The sequence below is a fragment of the Rana temporaria genome, chromosome 4, assembly GCF_905171775.1.
Source record: "Rana temporaria chromosome 4, aRanTem1.1, whole genome shotgun sequence".
Classification (NCBI taxonomy): Eukaryota; Metazoa; Chordata; class Amphibia; order Anura; family Ranidae; genus Rana; species Rana temporaria.
Genome location: NC_053492.1, coordinates 272,116,829 through 272,134,625, shown reverse-complemented (window position 1 = coordinate 272,134,625; position 17,797 = coordinate 272,116,829). Strand labels below are relative to the sequence as shown.

General features: G+C 46.8%; 1 protein-coding gene across 3 annotated transcripts in view; it reads right to left on the bottom strand.

Annotated features, from left to right (window-relative positions):
* The window catches only part of LOC120937242 (amine sulfotransferase-like), a 57,080-nt gene that overhangs the window by 21,783 nt on the left and 17,500 nt on the right, over positions 1 to 17,797 (bottom strand). For all 3 annotated transcript variants that reach the window (XM_040350291.1, XM_040350288.1, XM_040350290.1), the window contains exon 4: positions 11,000 to 11,126. In XM_040350291.1, the coding sequence (XP_040206225.1) occupies positions 11,000 to 11,126 (127 nt within the window). The remainder of the gene's footprint in view (positions 1 to 10,999; positions 11,127 to 17,797) is intronic.

Sequence of the window (17,797 nt, the reverse complement as noted above, 5' to 3'; positions counted from 1 at the left end):
ACTGGCAGCTTGAGGCTTTTTGGACCGATTGGTCCAGTCAGACAGGGGTGGGCGGGCCTGCAGTTCTCCGTCTGGAGATGCGCGCGCACCTCTGACGTCGCACATCATTGATTGGCTGTTCTGACCTGTCATGGACAGCGGCGCTAAATCATTGATGCAGCTGCGCGGTTTGTGAGTCAGTCTCACTTCCGCCCAAGACCTGGCATTGGTCTCACGCATGCCACAGCGCATGCGCGGGACTCACGCCAGGACGCTGAGTTAGAGGGCGGTTCGTTTACCAACACCTAGCGGCATTCGATGCCTGCTAGAACGCCGCCTTCCCACTTCCGCCCTACTATGGGCTTAAGCCTCACGCGCGCCATCGTGCATGCGTGAGAATGACGCCGTGACGGCGAATAACGAGTGGGACGCCTCTGGCTATATAATAGGTCGCTGAGAGTTGCAGCCACGCCCTCAGACGAAGTCAGTCAATGACAAAACGCGTCAGGGCGTGGCCAACATCGGACGACCTAGACACTGTACCCTCCAAGGATCAGGAACTGAGAACAGAGCCGGAGCGCCATTTCTTACCTATCCAGTAAAGAGAGACAGGCACAGTACTTTACATGCTCTTTTATCTTATATTGTGGTACGCATATTTTACAAGGGGGGGCTTATTTGTTTGCCAATAAACTGTTTGAAAAACGGTACTACACTATCAAAGTTTATTCCTTTATATATACACGGGCAAGATATATACCAGCAGAGTGGTGGAGAGTGCAAGACCAATGACAAAGGCTGATTGTGTATCCCATGCTGTTTTTTATTCTCGGTCTGGTGAGTGCATCCCCATTAGGGGATAGTATCCCCCCACGTGGTGAAATACAACCCCCTTGGTGATAAGGAGCACATGTTATGGAAGACACTACTCACAGCTGATGTTCATCTGCACCATTATTGAACACCTATGTTTTCATAGTACTATAATCAGAACTCACGTTATGATCATCTAGCGCTGCTACAGTACACTTTGAACTGTTTGGACTTTTGAGTCAATTGCATTCATTCACGTTTACTGTTTTCTTACAATTATTTCTTTTTTAAGCGGCTGCTGTCAGTTTGTCTATTTTTCCTGGTTATCATAAGTCTTTATCGCTATTTCCTGTGCGCTGAGCAGTGTTTATCTGAAGGAAGGGCGCATATTTTAAACACTTTACATACAATAACCATCGGACATGTCCGACGGACATGTTTCCAGCGGACAAGTTTCTTAGCTTGCTAAGAAACTTTTGTCCGCTGGAAACCTGTCCGCTAGGCCGTACCAGTTTCAGCGGACATGTTCGACCGTGTGTACGGGGCCTCAAAGTGATTGTAAAAGGCATATTTTTTAAATAACAGGTTTATTCTTACCTGCTTTGTGCAATAGAATTGCACAGAGAGGCCCTTCTTCTCGGGTCACCCACTGGTAATCCCGGTTCCTCTCTGGTGATTGTCCTCATAGAAAGACGCCTTTTATGGGACTTTGTGTGGACTTGCTCCCAAGCCTGGCTGTCTGTGTCTATTGACCCAGAGAGGGGGACTTAACCCCACCCTTTGCTCCCTTGTCACTGTCTTTAAATTAACAGCAGCGGGAACCAATGGTTGTTAATCAAATTTTGTGACTAGGCAGGGTTGAGCTGCACTGCCTGTGTCTTTAGACACAGGCAGCATGGCTCCGGAGCAAGTTGCTTTCTATGGTGGGCACTTGCTGAAGAGGAGGAGCCAGGAGAGCTGCCAGGGTACCCCAGAGGAGGAGGATCAGGGTTGCTTTGTGCACAGAGCAGGTAATTATTCCATGTTTATTATTTTAAATAAAGATTATATAGTTTTTTTATATATGCTCAATACAGACATGTCAGTGTTGATATCATTGAATGTGCTGTTTGTTAAATTAGACTGTCTCTAATAACTAATGTAAAGTGCAAAACAGTTTTAGCCCAGGTTCACACTGGGCTGCGGGAGTGAAGCTGTGCGAGTTAAGCTGAACTCACACAATTTCACTCCCGCTGACAGTCCCGATTTAATTTGTGATTATAGAGATATCTGTGCAGGTTTCTGCACAGATGTCAATGTAAATCGTGGGCCGAAATCGCAAAACGTAGTACAGAAACTACTGAAAATTACTGCCACGCCACATCTGCGATTGCCGGCAAATGCCACCAATTTGACATGCAATTTGACATGTCGGTTAAGAAAAATAGAAGAGACCTTTTGTATAATAAAAAGGAAAACACAGGGTAACCAATGATAGAAGTAATTGTCCCTCATTGGTTATCGCGTATAGTTTGGAATTTAAACAGATTCAGCAAATTGTCTATAAACATTTACCTATTCTATACAATGATGAAACCTGTGCTCAAATCCTTGATAAGGGTTTCATTGTTGTAGCGAAAAAAAGCAAGAACGTTAGGTAATTTTTTATCTCTCAATTTTTTCAGGTCCAAAGCTTTACCTGTACACTCATTAACCACTAGCCGACCAGCCACCGTCATTATACGGCGGCAGGTCAGCTCTCCTGGGCGAGAGCCCGTAGCTATACGTCCGCTCTTCAAGCGGCCACTAGGGGGCGCGTGCGCGCCACCGGAGGCGCGCGTGCCCCCCCGCTCGCCCCCGACCCGGGCACACGCGATCGCTCGTTACAGAGCGGGTACCGGGAGCTGTGTGTGTAAACACACAGCTCCCGGTCCTGTCAGCGGGGGAAATGCTGATTTTCTGTTCATACAGTGTATGAACAGAAGATCAGTGTTTCCCCTAGTGAGGCCACCCCCCCCCCCACAGTAAGAACACGCCCAGGGAACATACTTAACCCCTTCCCCGCCCCCTAGTGTTAACCCCTTCACTGCCAGTGGCATTTTTATAGTAATCTAATGCATTTTTATAGCACTGATCGCTATAAAAATGCCAATGGTCCCAAAAATTTGTCAAAAGTGTCCGAAGTGTCCGCCATAATGTCGCAGTAACGAAAAAAAATCGCTGATCACCGCCATTACTAGTAAAAAAAATATATTAATAAAAATGCCATAAAAATACCCCCTATTTTGTAAACGCTATAAACTTTTGCGCAAACCAATCAACTAAACGCTTATTGCGATTTTTTTTTACGAAAAATATGTAGAAGAAAAACGTATCGGCCTAAACTTAGGAAAATTTTTTTTTTTATATATTTATGGGGGATATTTATTACAGCAAAATGTAAAAAAATATTATTTTTTTTCAAAATTGTCGCTCTATTTTTGTTTATGGCGCAAAAAATAAAAACCGCAGAGGTGATCAAATACCACCAAAAGAAAGCTCTATTTGTGGGAAAAAAAGGACGCCAATTTTGTTTGGGAGCCACGTCGCACGACCGCGCAATTGTCAGTTAAAGCGTCGCAGTCCCGAATCGCAAAAAGTGCTCTGGTCTTTGACCAGCAATATGGTCCGGGGGTTAAGTAGTTAAAGAGGAGATCTGTCCCCTTTAAAAATTTAAAGTCAACAGCTACACATACTGTAGCTGCGGACTTTTAACATTAGGACACTTACCTGTCCTGGAGTCCAGCGATTTGGGCACCACAGGCGATCTTCAGATCGTCTGGTCGGTGCTGCCACAGCAATTGCTACTAAGGGAACACAGAAGCGTCGCCTTTCGGCTTCACGGCCGGGCCCCTACTGTGCATGCGTATAGCGCACTGGGCTCTTTCACTGGCCGGCAGAAGAGGGGGACCTAGCTGCTGACATAGATCGCCGCGGCCTGGTCTCCCGGAAGTGGGGACAGGATACCTGTCAAAGACAAGTATCCGCTCCCCCCTGAAAGGTGGCAAATATGGCTTTAATTTGGCTCAATTTTAAGGGCAATTTCAATCGTGGTTCTCGTGAATGTCAATATTTTTCCCACATTTTGTCTGGCAACACATTTCACTCCACTGTTGGGGACAATACCTACAATGTTGATAGTTTTTTCAATTGTAATACCCATAATGTGGTTTATGTCATTACAGGCGTAGCGTGGGCGAACATTTAGGCTGGACGCATGTGGCGCTCCCCATTGATTTTCTATTCAAATATGCAAATTAGGGAAATACGGCGATTCACGAACGTACATGCGCCCAGGGCATGCTACGCGGGGCGCGCGTAAGTTGTACATCCGGCGCAAAGTTATTCCCCATAAAGGAGGTGCAACCCGGCAACAGACGTGCACAGATCAGCTGGAGAGCAGCTGCAGCAGCACCGTTACGGACGAGCTGAGCAACCACACTTGCAGGACAACACATCTGTATGCCAACATGCCAGGGGCAGCCATGGTCATAGCACTACTGCGTCCACAGTCACGGAGGAGGGCACAGGAGATGATATACCGAACGCGCATGAACGTCTTTGGCATGGGGGAATCGGAGGTGTATCGCATCTTCAGATTCAGCCCTGATGCCATCCTGGAATTAGCCACAGCCCTGCATGATGAAATCACCAGCCAGACAGAACGCTCACATGCAGTGCAGCCACTGGTGAAGGTACTGGCAACACTCCATTTCCTCGCCAGTGGATCTTTCCAACGTACAAGTGGAGTCGTGTCTGGGATGTCACAATCCACCATGAGCAGATGTGTGCACCAGGTTGTCCCCGCAATCCTCACACGCATGTCCCACCACATCATCAAACCCACCCATGAGCACCTGCGGCAGAAGGCAATGCAGGATTTCTACAGAATTGCCGGATTCCCACGCACTGTCTGGGCCATTGATTGCACACATGTGGCACTATGCCCCCCCCCCGTGCCACAGAGCACATATACCGCAATTGTAAGCAGTGGCATTCCATCAACGTACAGGTGATAGCCGATCCCCAATGCCTCATATGGCACGTCCATGCCAAACACCCAGGGGCCAGCCACGACAGCTACATATACCGTCAAAGCAACATCCCAACAGAATTCAAACAGAACGTGTACAGGGACAGCTGGCTGGTTGGTGAGTGACATGGGTGTCAAGCATGACTGTCCGACCCCATGATGCAGACATCACGAGGGGCACATGCACGACTAACATCCTCCTGTTTTTACCTTTCCAGGTGACTCGGCATATGCACTTGGGCCCCATCTCCTGACTCCATACCGGAATCCCCAAACTAGAGGTGAGAAGATACAATGCTGCACACATACGCACCCGTGCACATTTGGCATCCTGAAGTCCCGTTTCCGATGCCTGGATAAGTCCGGGGGGGCCCTGTTGTATTCCCCAAACTTTGTGTGCCAGATCATCGGTGCATGTTGCGTGCTGCACAACTACGCCATGAGAAAGGACCTGGAGATTGACATATGTGATGACCTGACCCCCGAGCCACACAGCCCCCCCCCCTGCCCGAGGCTACCCCGTCTGCTGAAGGAACAGCAGTCAGGAGTTGCCTCGTGGAACGCGTCTTTGCACGTTAAACACACACATTCATCATGGCCCACGGACAATGCACACATGCACACCACTGTGGTCCCTAGCTCACACACCACATCCACCTCACATTGGTTTAGCCCAAGTCCACCGCGCGGGACTTGGGAGCAGCAACGCCACACCAAGGCCCCAATGATGTTGCTGTCCATTCATACCACATTTACACGGTCGTGGGGATAACCTCTCCCCGATGATCCAAGGTGACACGCCTTGCTAGCAGGAATGTCACACACACATACACACACTCACACACCAGTCACACTGTAGCAGCACCGGGCAAATCCTGCCCCTGCAAACTGGTGTCCAGTCACCACTTCTGCACTCCTGACCGTGTGCAGTGACAAAAAAAAAAAATAGGGATCATGCCCTTACAGAAGGACAGCACCTACATCTGTGCACGTAAAAAAAAAATATAAAGCTCATAATCTGAGCTGTAAACGTCCAGAGGACAGTCATTTGCCCTCTCGTGGGCCAGGCCTCGTGCCAAGGGTTCGGCTCCTCAATTGTCTGGGCAACGACTCGGGTGGGGGGGTGGTGCATCATGAGGAGGTTCATCCCCTGGTCTGTCGCTCCTGGATCTGATGGCAGATTTTGCCTGCATCCCCTCCAATGCAACGGCAATGCGTGTCAGAACACTGTTGGTATCTGCCTGCATCCGCAGCTGGCGGGCGTGGGTCTGGCGCTGTAGGCGACTGTTCTGCCGACCCTCCATCTGGATGGTGGCAGTGTTGGCCTGCACAACCTCCCCCAGGCTCTTCACCTCCGCCAGGATCCCTGATGCTGTGGCCTGCAGCTCCACAATAGCCGCGGTGTGCCGGTCCTGGGTGGCCTGCACATCCCCAAATCCCTGGTCCACAGATGACGAGGGACCCCCTGCTACCATGTGGTGATGCATGGCATCAAGGGTCTGGCTTTGGTCGCAGAGGCTTGTGGCCATGGCTGCGCAGTTCGCATTCACGTCCTGCAGGCAGTCCGATATGGCCTGGGTATGTGCAGCCTGTTGGGTGAGGCACTGCTGCATATCCGAGGACCCAACAAAGGAGGCCAGGCTGTCAGCCACTCTGTGCAGGTCGCAGGCAATATCTGCCATGTGGCGCATCTGCCATGCCTGCTCCCTCTCAAGCCCTTCTTGGAGGGATCCGGCTACACCCCTAGTCTTGGCCAGAGCCTTCCTAGGGGAAGTAGCCGGTTGTGTCCGTCTGGACGGGGTAGCCCTTGAGGGGGTTCCCCTGGACGCGGTAGCCCTTGAGGGGGTTCCCCTGGACGAGGTAGCCCTTGAGGGGGTTCCCCTGATGGGCGTTCGAGGTCTCAGAGGGTCCGGGGAAGATGGAAGCCTCCTCAAGGTAGAGGCATTCCTCCAGAAGGATATCCCCCTGCTCCTCCACAACTACCTCTAGAGCAGAGGTGTGGGCACTCCCCTCCACCGATGTTTCCTGGCTTCCCAGGGGGTTAGGCTGAGGCTGATGTTCCGGGGATGGCGTGGGTCGGACACAGGCAGACGATGGCCCAGCTCCCTCCAGCACATCTGTGGATGACACAAAGCATTCACATGTTGGTGGACTCACACACTTGTCACATGTTCCCTTGCACCCCCTCACATGCTCCACACCGGATGGGGGATAAAACACACTTACCTCTCCTCAAGTCCTGTTCACTGGAGTCAAAACCCTCCAGGCCCTCCACCTGCTCCTGCTCCAGACAGCTGGCGATCACCTCCTCCTCAGCTGTTAGCTGGACATAAGTAAATGGTCCACCTCCCGTGCCCCTGAGGTGCCTTCTCACCTTGGCCAGCTTCTCCCTGACATGCCGTCTCATGTCATTGATCTTTTTTGTATATCTTTGCAGGTTCTGGTTACATGCCCAAGGGCATTGATCTCCAGGGTGACCTTCTGGAAGATCTCCTGCTTCCTGGCCTTGCAGGTCCTGGCGCTCTGTGCGCCATGGAGGTAGGCATCATACTTTGAGATGGCTGAGGTCAGGATCACCCTCTCATCCGCCGAGAAATTTTTCTTTCTCCTCTCCCTGTCCACCTCAGTATCTGACATGGCTCAGACCTCAAAAGTACCTCTGCACCACAGAACAAGCGGGCGTACTTTTGCGCTGGACGGGCATATGGCTGGGCGTACTTATATTCTCGGCGTACGCCGGTGGGCCGGCGTATCCTAGGCAGTTACGCCGGCGTGGTTGTGAGCATGCGCATAGGTGTGCTGTGCATGCGTTCATGTCACGGCGCACACGTAAAACACTGCACCACGCTCGGACCATCATTTTCATGGGGTCACACCCACTTCCACCTACGCCGGCCTGCACCTTCAAAACCTACGCCACGCCGACGCAGCAAATAGCGTGACCATTACATTTATACAGCGATTAATGCTATTATACTGCACTGATTACTGTATAAATGTGACCTGGTAGGGAAGGGGTTAACACTAGGGGGGCGCTGAAGGGGTTAAATATGTTCCCTAGTGTGTGATTCTAACTGTAGGGGGAGGGGACTCACAAGGGGAGGAGACCGATCTGTGTTCCTCTGTACTGGGAACACACATTGGTCTCCTCACCTCTGACGGGATGTAGTCCTGCGTGTTTACACACACAGATCCACGGTCCTGCTGTGATTGTGGGTAATCGCGGGTGCCCGGGGGACATCGCGGTCACCGGGCATGCGCACTGGGTCCCGAGCGATGCCGCGCTCACGCGCCCTAGACGGCTGTGAAGCCAAGGTTGTCATATGACGTCCACCCAGAATGGGAGATCCCAACTGTAGACATCATTTGACGATGGGCGGGTAGGGAAGTGGTTAACCACTTAAGGACCCCTTCACTCCGATATACGTCAGCAGAAGGGCACGGCTGGGCACAGGCACGTACCTGTAAGTTGCCTTTAAGAGCTCAGCCGTGGGGTCGTGAGCGAGGTCGGAAGCTCCGTGACCGCGCCCGCGGGACCCGATCACTGCCGGTGTCCCGCGATTGGTCACAGGAGCCGAAGAACGGAGAGAGGTGTGTGTAAACACACCTTCACCGTTCTTCTGTGTGGCAGTGACACTGATCGTCTGTTCCCTGATGTAGGGAACGACGATCAGTGACATCACACATACAGCCACGCCCCCCTACAGTAAGAATCACTCCCTTAGGGCACACTTAACCCCTTAGCACCCCCTAGTGGTTAACCCCTTCACTGCCATTGTCATTTTCACAGTAATCAGTGCATTTTTATAGCACTTTTCGCTGTGAAAATGACAATGGTCCCAAAAATGTGTCAAAAGTGTCCGATGTGTCCGCCATAATGTCGCAGTCACGAAAAAAATCACTGATCGCCACCATTACTAGTAAAAAATTAATTATTAATAAAAATGCCATAAAACTATCCCCTATCTTGTAAACGCTATAAATTTTGCGCAAACCAATCGATAAACGCTTATTGCGATTTTTTTTTTTAACAAAAATAGGTAGAATAATACGTATCGGCCTAAACTGAGGACATTTTTTTTTATATCTTTTTGGGGGATATTTATTATAGCAAAAAGTAAAAAAATATTGAATTTTTTTCAAAATTGTCGCTCTATTTTTGTTTATAGCGCAAAAAATAAAAATCGCAGAGGTGATCAAATATCACCAAAAGAAAGCTCTATTTGTGGAAAAAATGACGCCAATTTTGTTTGGGAGTCACGTCACACGACCGCGCAATTGTCAGTTAAAGCGATGCAGAGCCGAATCGCAAAAAGGGGCAAGGTCCTTAACCTGCATATTGGTCTGGGTCTTTAGTGGTTAAAGGGGTTTTATGGCTTTGGTTTAAAATAAAATAAAAAAATAACAAACATGTTATATTTGCCTCCACTGTGCAGTTTGTTTTGTACAGAGTGGCCCCGATCCTGGTTTTCTGGGGTCCCTCGGCGGCTGTCTCGGCTCCTCCCCGCAAGTGCTAACCCCCTTCATGGGAAGCTCTCTCCCAAGGGGGTTAGCTTGCAGGGGCGCTCCAGTGATACAGCCGGCGGCTATATCCGCCGACTGTATCACTCGGCCCCGCACTCCGGCAAGCTGCATCATTGGATGTGATTGACAGCAGCGTGAGCCAATGGCTGCACTGCTATCAATCTCTAATGACAAGCCGCCTCAAGCAGGGGGAAACCATCGCAGGAACGAGCCCAGGATTTTGTGGCTTAGATAAGTAAAACGTGGGGGTTGGGGGGCCCGAGCGTGCAAGGTGTTTTTTCACCTTAATGCATAGGATACATTAAGATGAAAAAACACGAAGCTTTGCAACCCCTTTAATTTGTGAAAAATGTCAACTCCAGCTGTGGTTCATCTGTACCTGTGTTTGTCATGAACTGTTCATCCTTTTAATACAATTATTTGTTTATCCTCTATGTCGTGGAGTGCGGTCAATACTTTTTTTTGGAACTCTCCATTCCTGCTGCCAGGGAAGCTGGTGTAGGGGTGTGGTTTACTGCATCACACATGTTTTTTGTGTGAACTTTATGTAAAGTTCACAAAGCGACACTTAATTCTTGTCACTATAGAGCAGTGCTTTACGCTGTTGTACAGTAACATACAGTGCCTTCCTGTGCACTTCAATAAAATGCAGCTCACTGCACCACAGCTCTGGGCTGTGCTGCTGTGCAAACAGGGTACATAGAAAACGATTGTTTACAACATCAAAAAAATGTTTGATGTTGTAGACACGGCCTTTGGTCATACTGTAATTGTATTCTATATTGGAAAAATAAAAATCTATTGAAAGAAAAACGATTGTTTTCTGTGTAACCAAATGGTGACTGTGCACTCCCAGTGTGAAAAATGCCGCTACCGCAATATATGTGAATTGGTACTTAAAACGTAAGTAAAGCCATTGATTTAACAGTTACAGAAACAGTTACATTCCTCGCATGTGTCGGGAATGTAACCTGTCCACATTGCTTGTGCTCTCACCAAACTAATGGCTGTGTCATAACTGATACATGTGCAGCATCATGGCAGTTGAAGATTAAAGAGGCCAAGATGGCAGCTTCCTTTTCTGAAAACGATTAGAAGGGTTTACTTTCACTTTAAATGCTGAGCTTTGCAATCCTTACTGGGTAAAAGAGCAATACTGAAGGAAAAAGAATGAAAAGGAGAACTCTAAAATTTTCACCCATTATAAACAGGGAGATGTTGTTCATCATCACATCTCTAAGGTCACAAAGGCCATTTGTCTTCTACCATCTACAATCTGACATGTTTGTAAAAGGTTTATAGCATGCCTTCCACTACTCTGAGTTTTTTGTTTTGTTTTTATGTACACAGTCAAAATGTTTTCAACTACATAGGAAGGAAATAATGTTTGTTACTTTTTTCATATAATATTCTGTAGGCAGCAATTTAAGACAGAACACTATAATACACTGACAAAAATAGTTAAAACACGTTTTTTGGATTATGAGGCTGATTTAATAAAGGGGTATTTACTCACCGGCTTTTAGCTGATGCAAATACCAAGAGGGTTGGGAGCAAACTAAGGATATTGTGTAAAAGCTGCTCTATTTCTAAATCAACAATCACATGAACACATTGTACATATATAGTTACCTTCTCCATCCAAAAATTTCTCAAAAAAGTGGTTGAAATCTGGTGACTTTTCTGATGAAACAAATATGTTTTCAAAATGATAAGCAGACTTTATTACGTCCTTTGGATTCCTCATCACGTAGATTATCTTTCATAAAAGATACAAATTTTGTATAAATTCCTAGTAGTTGAGAATCTGTATGTACTAGCTATGCCAAAATAACGAAACAGGATGAATTAGTGGACTACATAGCATTAAGAACGGTGCTCAGGGAAGAACAGACATATACTGTATGCATCATGTAAAAATAACTTTTAATAGTTTTTATGTCAAATTATATATATCAGAGATATAGACAGTTAGAACGTCCGACTAGTGACGAAACGCATCTGGGAGGCTGCGTCAGTGACGTCACCACTCCAAGGAGGAGGGCTCCTTCAAGCCGGCCGGCTTTTGAAATTTTTTCGCTATATGCTGTTTTAATCTTATTGAATCTAGCTTATGCCTTGGGTCCTGGAGAGAGCTCACCTATGTTCTGAGAAGGAGTGTTCCATCCAGTGTTCCAGGGATAAAAAGGCCGTGGCTGGGCTAAAGCCAACTGTGTGGAAAGCTTGCCATCTGGTAAGCTGCTTATGATTACGGTGGAGGGCTGGCACTGATTGCATGCATGTCACCTGGTGATTTGGAGCTTTGATCAACTACTATACCAAAATACCAACTTGTCTCCATCTGCAACTTATGAAAAGTGTTTATACAAAACCTACCTTTTAAATACCCGTGGGTGTTATAGACATTTCATTAGGGCTCAGCCCTTTATTTTTTGCACTGATTCATTGGTGTAAAGTGTTATAGACATTTATTTTTTGGGCTCAGCCCTAAAAATATTTTGCACTGATTCATTGGTGTAAAGTGTTTGGCGCGGCTTTTTAGTTTTCATCTGTTTGTATTGTGTATCGCATGTCAGCTGCTGCCTGTAATCTTTTGGTGTAGTAGCGTGGTTTTTTCCTTTTCCAGTTATTTAGCAACTTCAGTCATCTCTGCCCTGTCTGGTGCTTTTTTTTTGAGGACCTACTTTTTTGCATGGGTAACTACTGGTATTTTTACCTGCTGGTGCTGTCCACACTTAAACTTTGTGTATTTTCTCAATGTGGATATTTAGGGCTTAGTTTTGGCCCAGAGCTTTTCTCATCTCCAGTTGTGTTTGCCCCATTATGTCACTATGGGGTTGATGTAATAAAGGCAAATAGACTGTGCACTTTGCAAAGTGCAGTTGCACTCTGTAAGAGCTGTTGCTACAGAGCTTATTAACCACTTCCCGACCGCCGCATGTAGATATACGTCGGCAGAATGGCACGGACAGGCACATCAACGTACCTGTACGTGCCTGCCTACACGGACAGGCACATCAACGTACCTGTACGTGCCTGCCTAGACGTGGGTCGGGGGTCCGATCGGGACCCCCCCGCTACACGCGGCGGTCGGGTTCCCTCGGGGAGCGATCCGGGACGACGGCGCGGCTATTTGTTTATAGCCGCTCCGTCGCGATCGCTCCCCGGAGCTGAAGAATGGGGAGAGCCGTATGTAAACACGGCTTCCCCATGCTTCACTATGGCGCTGCATCGATCGAGTGATCCCCTTTATAGGGGAGACTCGATCGATGACGTCATTCCTACAGCCACACCCCCCTACAGTTGTAAACACACACTAAGTGTACACTAAATCCTACAGCGCCACCTGTGGTTAACTCCCAAACTGCAACTGTCATTTTCACAATAAAGAATGCAATTTAAATGCATTTTTTGCTGTGAAAATGACAATGGTCCCAAAAATGTGTCAAAATTGTCCGAAGTGTCCGCCATAATGTCGCAGTCACGAAAAAAATCGCTGATCGCCGCCATTAGTAGTAAAAAAAAAAAAATATAAAAATGCAATAAAACTTTTGTAACGCTAAAATTTTGCGCAAACCAATCGTATAAACGCTTATTGCGATTTTTTTTTACCAAAAATAGGTAGAAGAATACGTATCGGCCTAAACTGAGGAAATTTTTTTTTATATATATATGTTTTTGGGGGATATTTATTATAGCAAAAAGTAAAAAATATAGAATTTTTTTCAAAATTGTCGCTCTATTTTTGTTTATAGCGCAAAAAAAAAAAACGCAGAGGTGATCAAATACCACCAAAAGAAAGCTCTATTTGTGGGGAAAAAAGGACGCCAATTTTGTTTGGGAGCCACGTTGCACAACCGCGCTATTGTCTGTTAAAGCGACGCAGTCCCAAACTGTAAAAACACCTTGGGTCTTTAGGCAGCATATTGGTCCGGTCCTTAAGTGGTTAAGCAACCAGAATTTCTGCTGACTTTCATCATCCAATCATGTGCAAGCAATAATGCTGTTTTCTTCTCCCCGCCCCTTTCCTTGCATGTGATTGGGTATTCTTTTGCACTTTCATTGTGAAAGTTGACCTTATTTACAGGCATACCCCGCTTTAAGTACACTCACTTTACATACACTCGCGAGTAAGGACATACCCCCGAGTGTATGTAAAGTGCCTTACAAGTACTGTACAGACATTTTGCAGCCGCAGTAGAAGGAGCTGAAGCTTCAAGATCATAGCCCGTCCTGTTCCAGTGTGCCCCTGACACCCCAAATACAGCCCCTGACCCCCTACTACATCCTAGAAGTGAAAAAAGGTATTGTTTCACTTTAAGTACATTTTCGTTTTACATACATGCTCTGGTCCCATTGTGTACTTAAAAGTGGGGTATGCCTGTACTTAGCTCAGCAAAAAACTTTGCAAAGTGCACAGTCCATAAGCCCTTAGTAAATTTACCCTATCATGTTCTCACCCTCAAGAGTATCTATTTCAGCAAGAGTTTGCAAATCTGCAAGATAGACTAGGGGCTGACCAGAGGGAAACTCTTTGATGCAGTTGGCCAGCTTGAACACATATTGCAATATACAGTATGTAAACCAAGAATACCCATTTTTAGGGATGGGCCGAATACCCCCTGTTTCGGTTCGCATCCAGAACAGACCGAAAGGCCGAAAGTTTGCGTGAACATTCAAACACCTTTAAAGTCTATGGGCCAGATTCAGAGACAAGATACGACGGCGTATCTCCTGATAGGCCGTCGTATCTCTGAGCGCGGGAGGTCGTATCTATGCGCCTGATTCAGAGAATCAGTTACGCATAGATATCCCTAAGATCCGACAGGTGTAAGTGTCTTACACCGTCGTATCTTAGGCTGCATTTTCAGGCTGGCCGCTAGGTGGCGCTTCCGTATGTTTACGCAAGGAATATGCTAATTAGGTAGATACGGCGATTCAGAAACGTACGTTCGGCCGGCGCAATTTTTTACGTCGTTTACGTTAGGCTTTTTTCAGGCGTATAGTTACCCCCTGCCTATATGGGGCGTAGCTAATGTCAAGTATGGACGTCGTTCCGCGCCGAGCTTTGAAATTTTACGTCGTTTGCGTAAGTCGCTCGCAAATAGGGCTGGACGTCATTTACGTTCACGTCGATTCCAATACGTCCTTTTGGCATACTTTGGCGCAACGCACACTGGGATATTTTACAGACGGCGTATGCGCCGTTCAAAAAAAAACGTAAAAAACGCGGGGTCAAGACAAATTTAAATACTACACGCCCCCAACATCCCCATTTGAATTACGCGGCCTTACGCCGCAACACATACGTTACACCGCCGTAAATAAGGGCGCAAGTTCTTTCTGAATACAGAACTTGCGCCCAAAGTTACAGCGGCTTAGCGTATCGGAGATACGTTACCCCGGAGGAAAGATACGCTCAGGTATCTGAATACGGCCCCAAGGGACTCCAACGTGAGAAATCAAAAGTGCGAATTTTAAAGGCTAACATGCAAGTTATTGACCTAAAAAGGGTTTGGGGACCCGGGTCCTGCCCCCAGGTATACCTGGGGGGTGTCTATAGTATGCCTGTGAAGTGGCCCGTGTTTCCCGTGCTTATAACAGTCCCTGCAAAAGATGACATTTCTAAAGGAATAAAAGTAATTTAAAACTGCTTGCGGCTTTAATATAATGTTGGGTCCCGGCAATATAGATGAAAATTATTGAGAAAAACAGCATGGGTATCCCCCCTCTCCCCCAGCCCATTGTCAGGCCCTTTGGGTCTTGTATGGATAATAAGGGGAACCCTGCACCCAAATTAAAAAAATAAAAGATGTGGGTCCCCCAGGCCCTATATACTCTAAACAGTAGTATACAAGTGGTCCCAAGAAAGACAGGGACTGTAGGTTTGTTGTTAAAGTGGAGGTTCACCCTCAAAAAAAAATATTGACATCACACGGAGCCGCGCCATCCTACCGACAGAATGACGGTGTTTTTTTTTTTTCTCAGCACATACCTCTTAATCACGATTTTGACCTCACGGCAATCCCGCAGGAGTGGGCATTCCCAAGCACTGCCTGTGATTGACAGGCTTCCGAACGGCGCATACTGCGCGTCACAGGTTGCCGAAAAAAACAGTATGCGCCGTTCGGAAGCCTGTCAATCACAGGCAGTGCTTGGGAATGCCCACTCCCGCGGGATTGCCGTGAGGTCAAAATCGTGATTAAGAGGTATGTGCTGAAAAAAAAAAAAACACCGGCATTCTGTCGGTAGGATGGCGCGGCTCCGTGTGATGTCAGAATTTTTTTTAAAGGGTGAACCTCCACTTTAAGTTCAATCTGTTTGTAATTTGGAACAGGCAAATTTTGTAAGTGTAGCTCCAGTCAAAAAATCCATGTTTAAGCTTTTTGAATATCATAGGGAAGGGCTATCATTACCCCTGTAACATTTGTTTTGCTGTCTGTGTCCCTGTTCAGAAGATTTCACCTCACTTTCTGTCCCAATGACAATTGGGTTTTGAACATTTGTGTTTTTTAGGGAAACAAGGATGGTGATAAAGCATCAGTGGAGACACCCTTTTTCCCATGTTAACTCTTACAGGAGAGAATTTCCCTCCCCAGGGTAGATTTCCTCTCACTTGCTGTTGTCTCCCTCCCTTTGTAAGTAGGAGTCGTTTGTAAGTTGGATGTTTAAAAGTAGGGGGACCGCCTGTATATATATATATATATATATATATATATATATACACTCTGCAGAAAATTGGGTCTTAGGTGTTGGTGGTACCAGAACACTGTAAGCCCTCACAGTTTCTCTTGGTGAGCACTGGAACCGGCCCTGCTTTAAACTATTATATCAAGAATTGAAATTACATGCCCCTGTTGAACAGGGGCCGAAAAATTGGGCCTTTGGTGGTGCTATAACACTGTAAGTCCTCACAGTTACTCTTTGTGGGCGCAAGAACGGGGCCCTGCTGTGAAATATTATATCAAGAATTGTAATTACATGCCCCTGTTGAACAAGGGCAGAACAATTGGGCCTTTGATGATGGTGAGCAGAACCAAAAATATTCTTAGAAGCTATCAACATGAACATTGAGGAGGAATAGGATAGTCACTCAGCATAACAGGATAGTCACTCAGCATCAGCATAGGCAGTCTTAAAGGGATCTCATTCATAAAAATGATTTGGTTACATCAGCATCAGGTGATTGGTAGCTGGTGATCCAAGACTGATTCATTTTTATGAAGGTGAGCCAATCAACTGAGTCATGGACAGGTGCACTCTGATTGGTTACAAAGCCTCCAGCAGCACTGAATGTGCGTTCCAAAAGAACGCTGGATGCAGGACAGGCCAGTAGCTCAATTGCAAACACTGTGCAAGCTCTGGCAGTGATCCATCCTCAAGACCCAGTAAGCCAGAGGATTTTCGGTTGGAAAGGTCCCCAAGTCTGATAGTGCCCCTAGATATTAGGGATGAGCTTCGTATTCGAGTAAAACTCGAGTCAAACATCGTATGTTCGATCGTTCGTCGAATCCGAACGTTTTGGGGACAGTTTGCGCCAAATTCGAGTTTACGTTTCACAGCCCATAATTCACTGCGGCATCGCAGTGCATTGCTGTCTAATGATTGGCCAAGCATGCACTATGGCCAATCACAGCTTGCAATAAACGGAGAGCCATAATTGGCCAAAGCCAGGGTGGCTTTGGCCAATTATGGCTCAGGGGGTTTAGTACACACCCCACACTATAAAAGGCCGCCTGCAGGTCGGCCTTGTGTAGTGTGTTGCGGTGGTTAAAAGAGAGAAGACAGAGATAGAGAGTGTCATTTTTAGTAGGTAGATAGAGCAGGCAGGCATGCAGGCTAGTCAGTTAAATTTACAGTGTGTAGAGGATATATATGCATCCTAGGTGTTGTATATATATTTATACACTGTATAGTTTAGCTAGATCAGCTCTTCCTAATTTACTGGCAGGCAGGTGATTGTGCTAGCTGCAGTATTCTCACGTGGTGTATTGCCTGTGTCCTCTGCAGTGTGCACCATAAAGCTACGTGGTGTGTGTACTGCCTTTGTCCTCTGTAGTTTGCACCTAAAGCTACTTGGTGTGTACTGCCCGTGTCTTCTGCAGTTTGCACCTAAAGCTACGTAGTGTGTGTACTGCCTTTGTCCTCTGCAGTTTGCACCTAAAGCTACGTAGTGTGTACTGCCCGTGTCCTCTGCAGTGTGCACCTAAAGCTACGTGGTGTGTGTACTGTCTGTGTCTGTGCTATTTTTCTCAATGATTTTCATCCATATTGCAGGGATCAGACATTACATTAAAGCCGCAAGCAGTTTTAAATTACTTTTTTCTTATAGTAATCTCATTTTGTGCAGGGACAGTTCTAAACACGTGCCACTTCACAGGCATACTATAGACACCCAGCAGGTACAATATTTAAAGGAATCTTTCATTT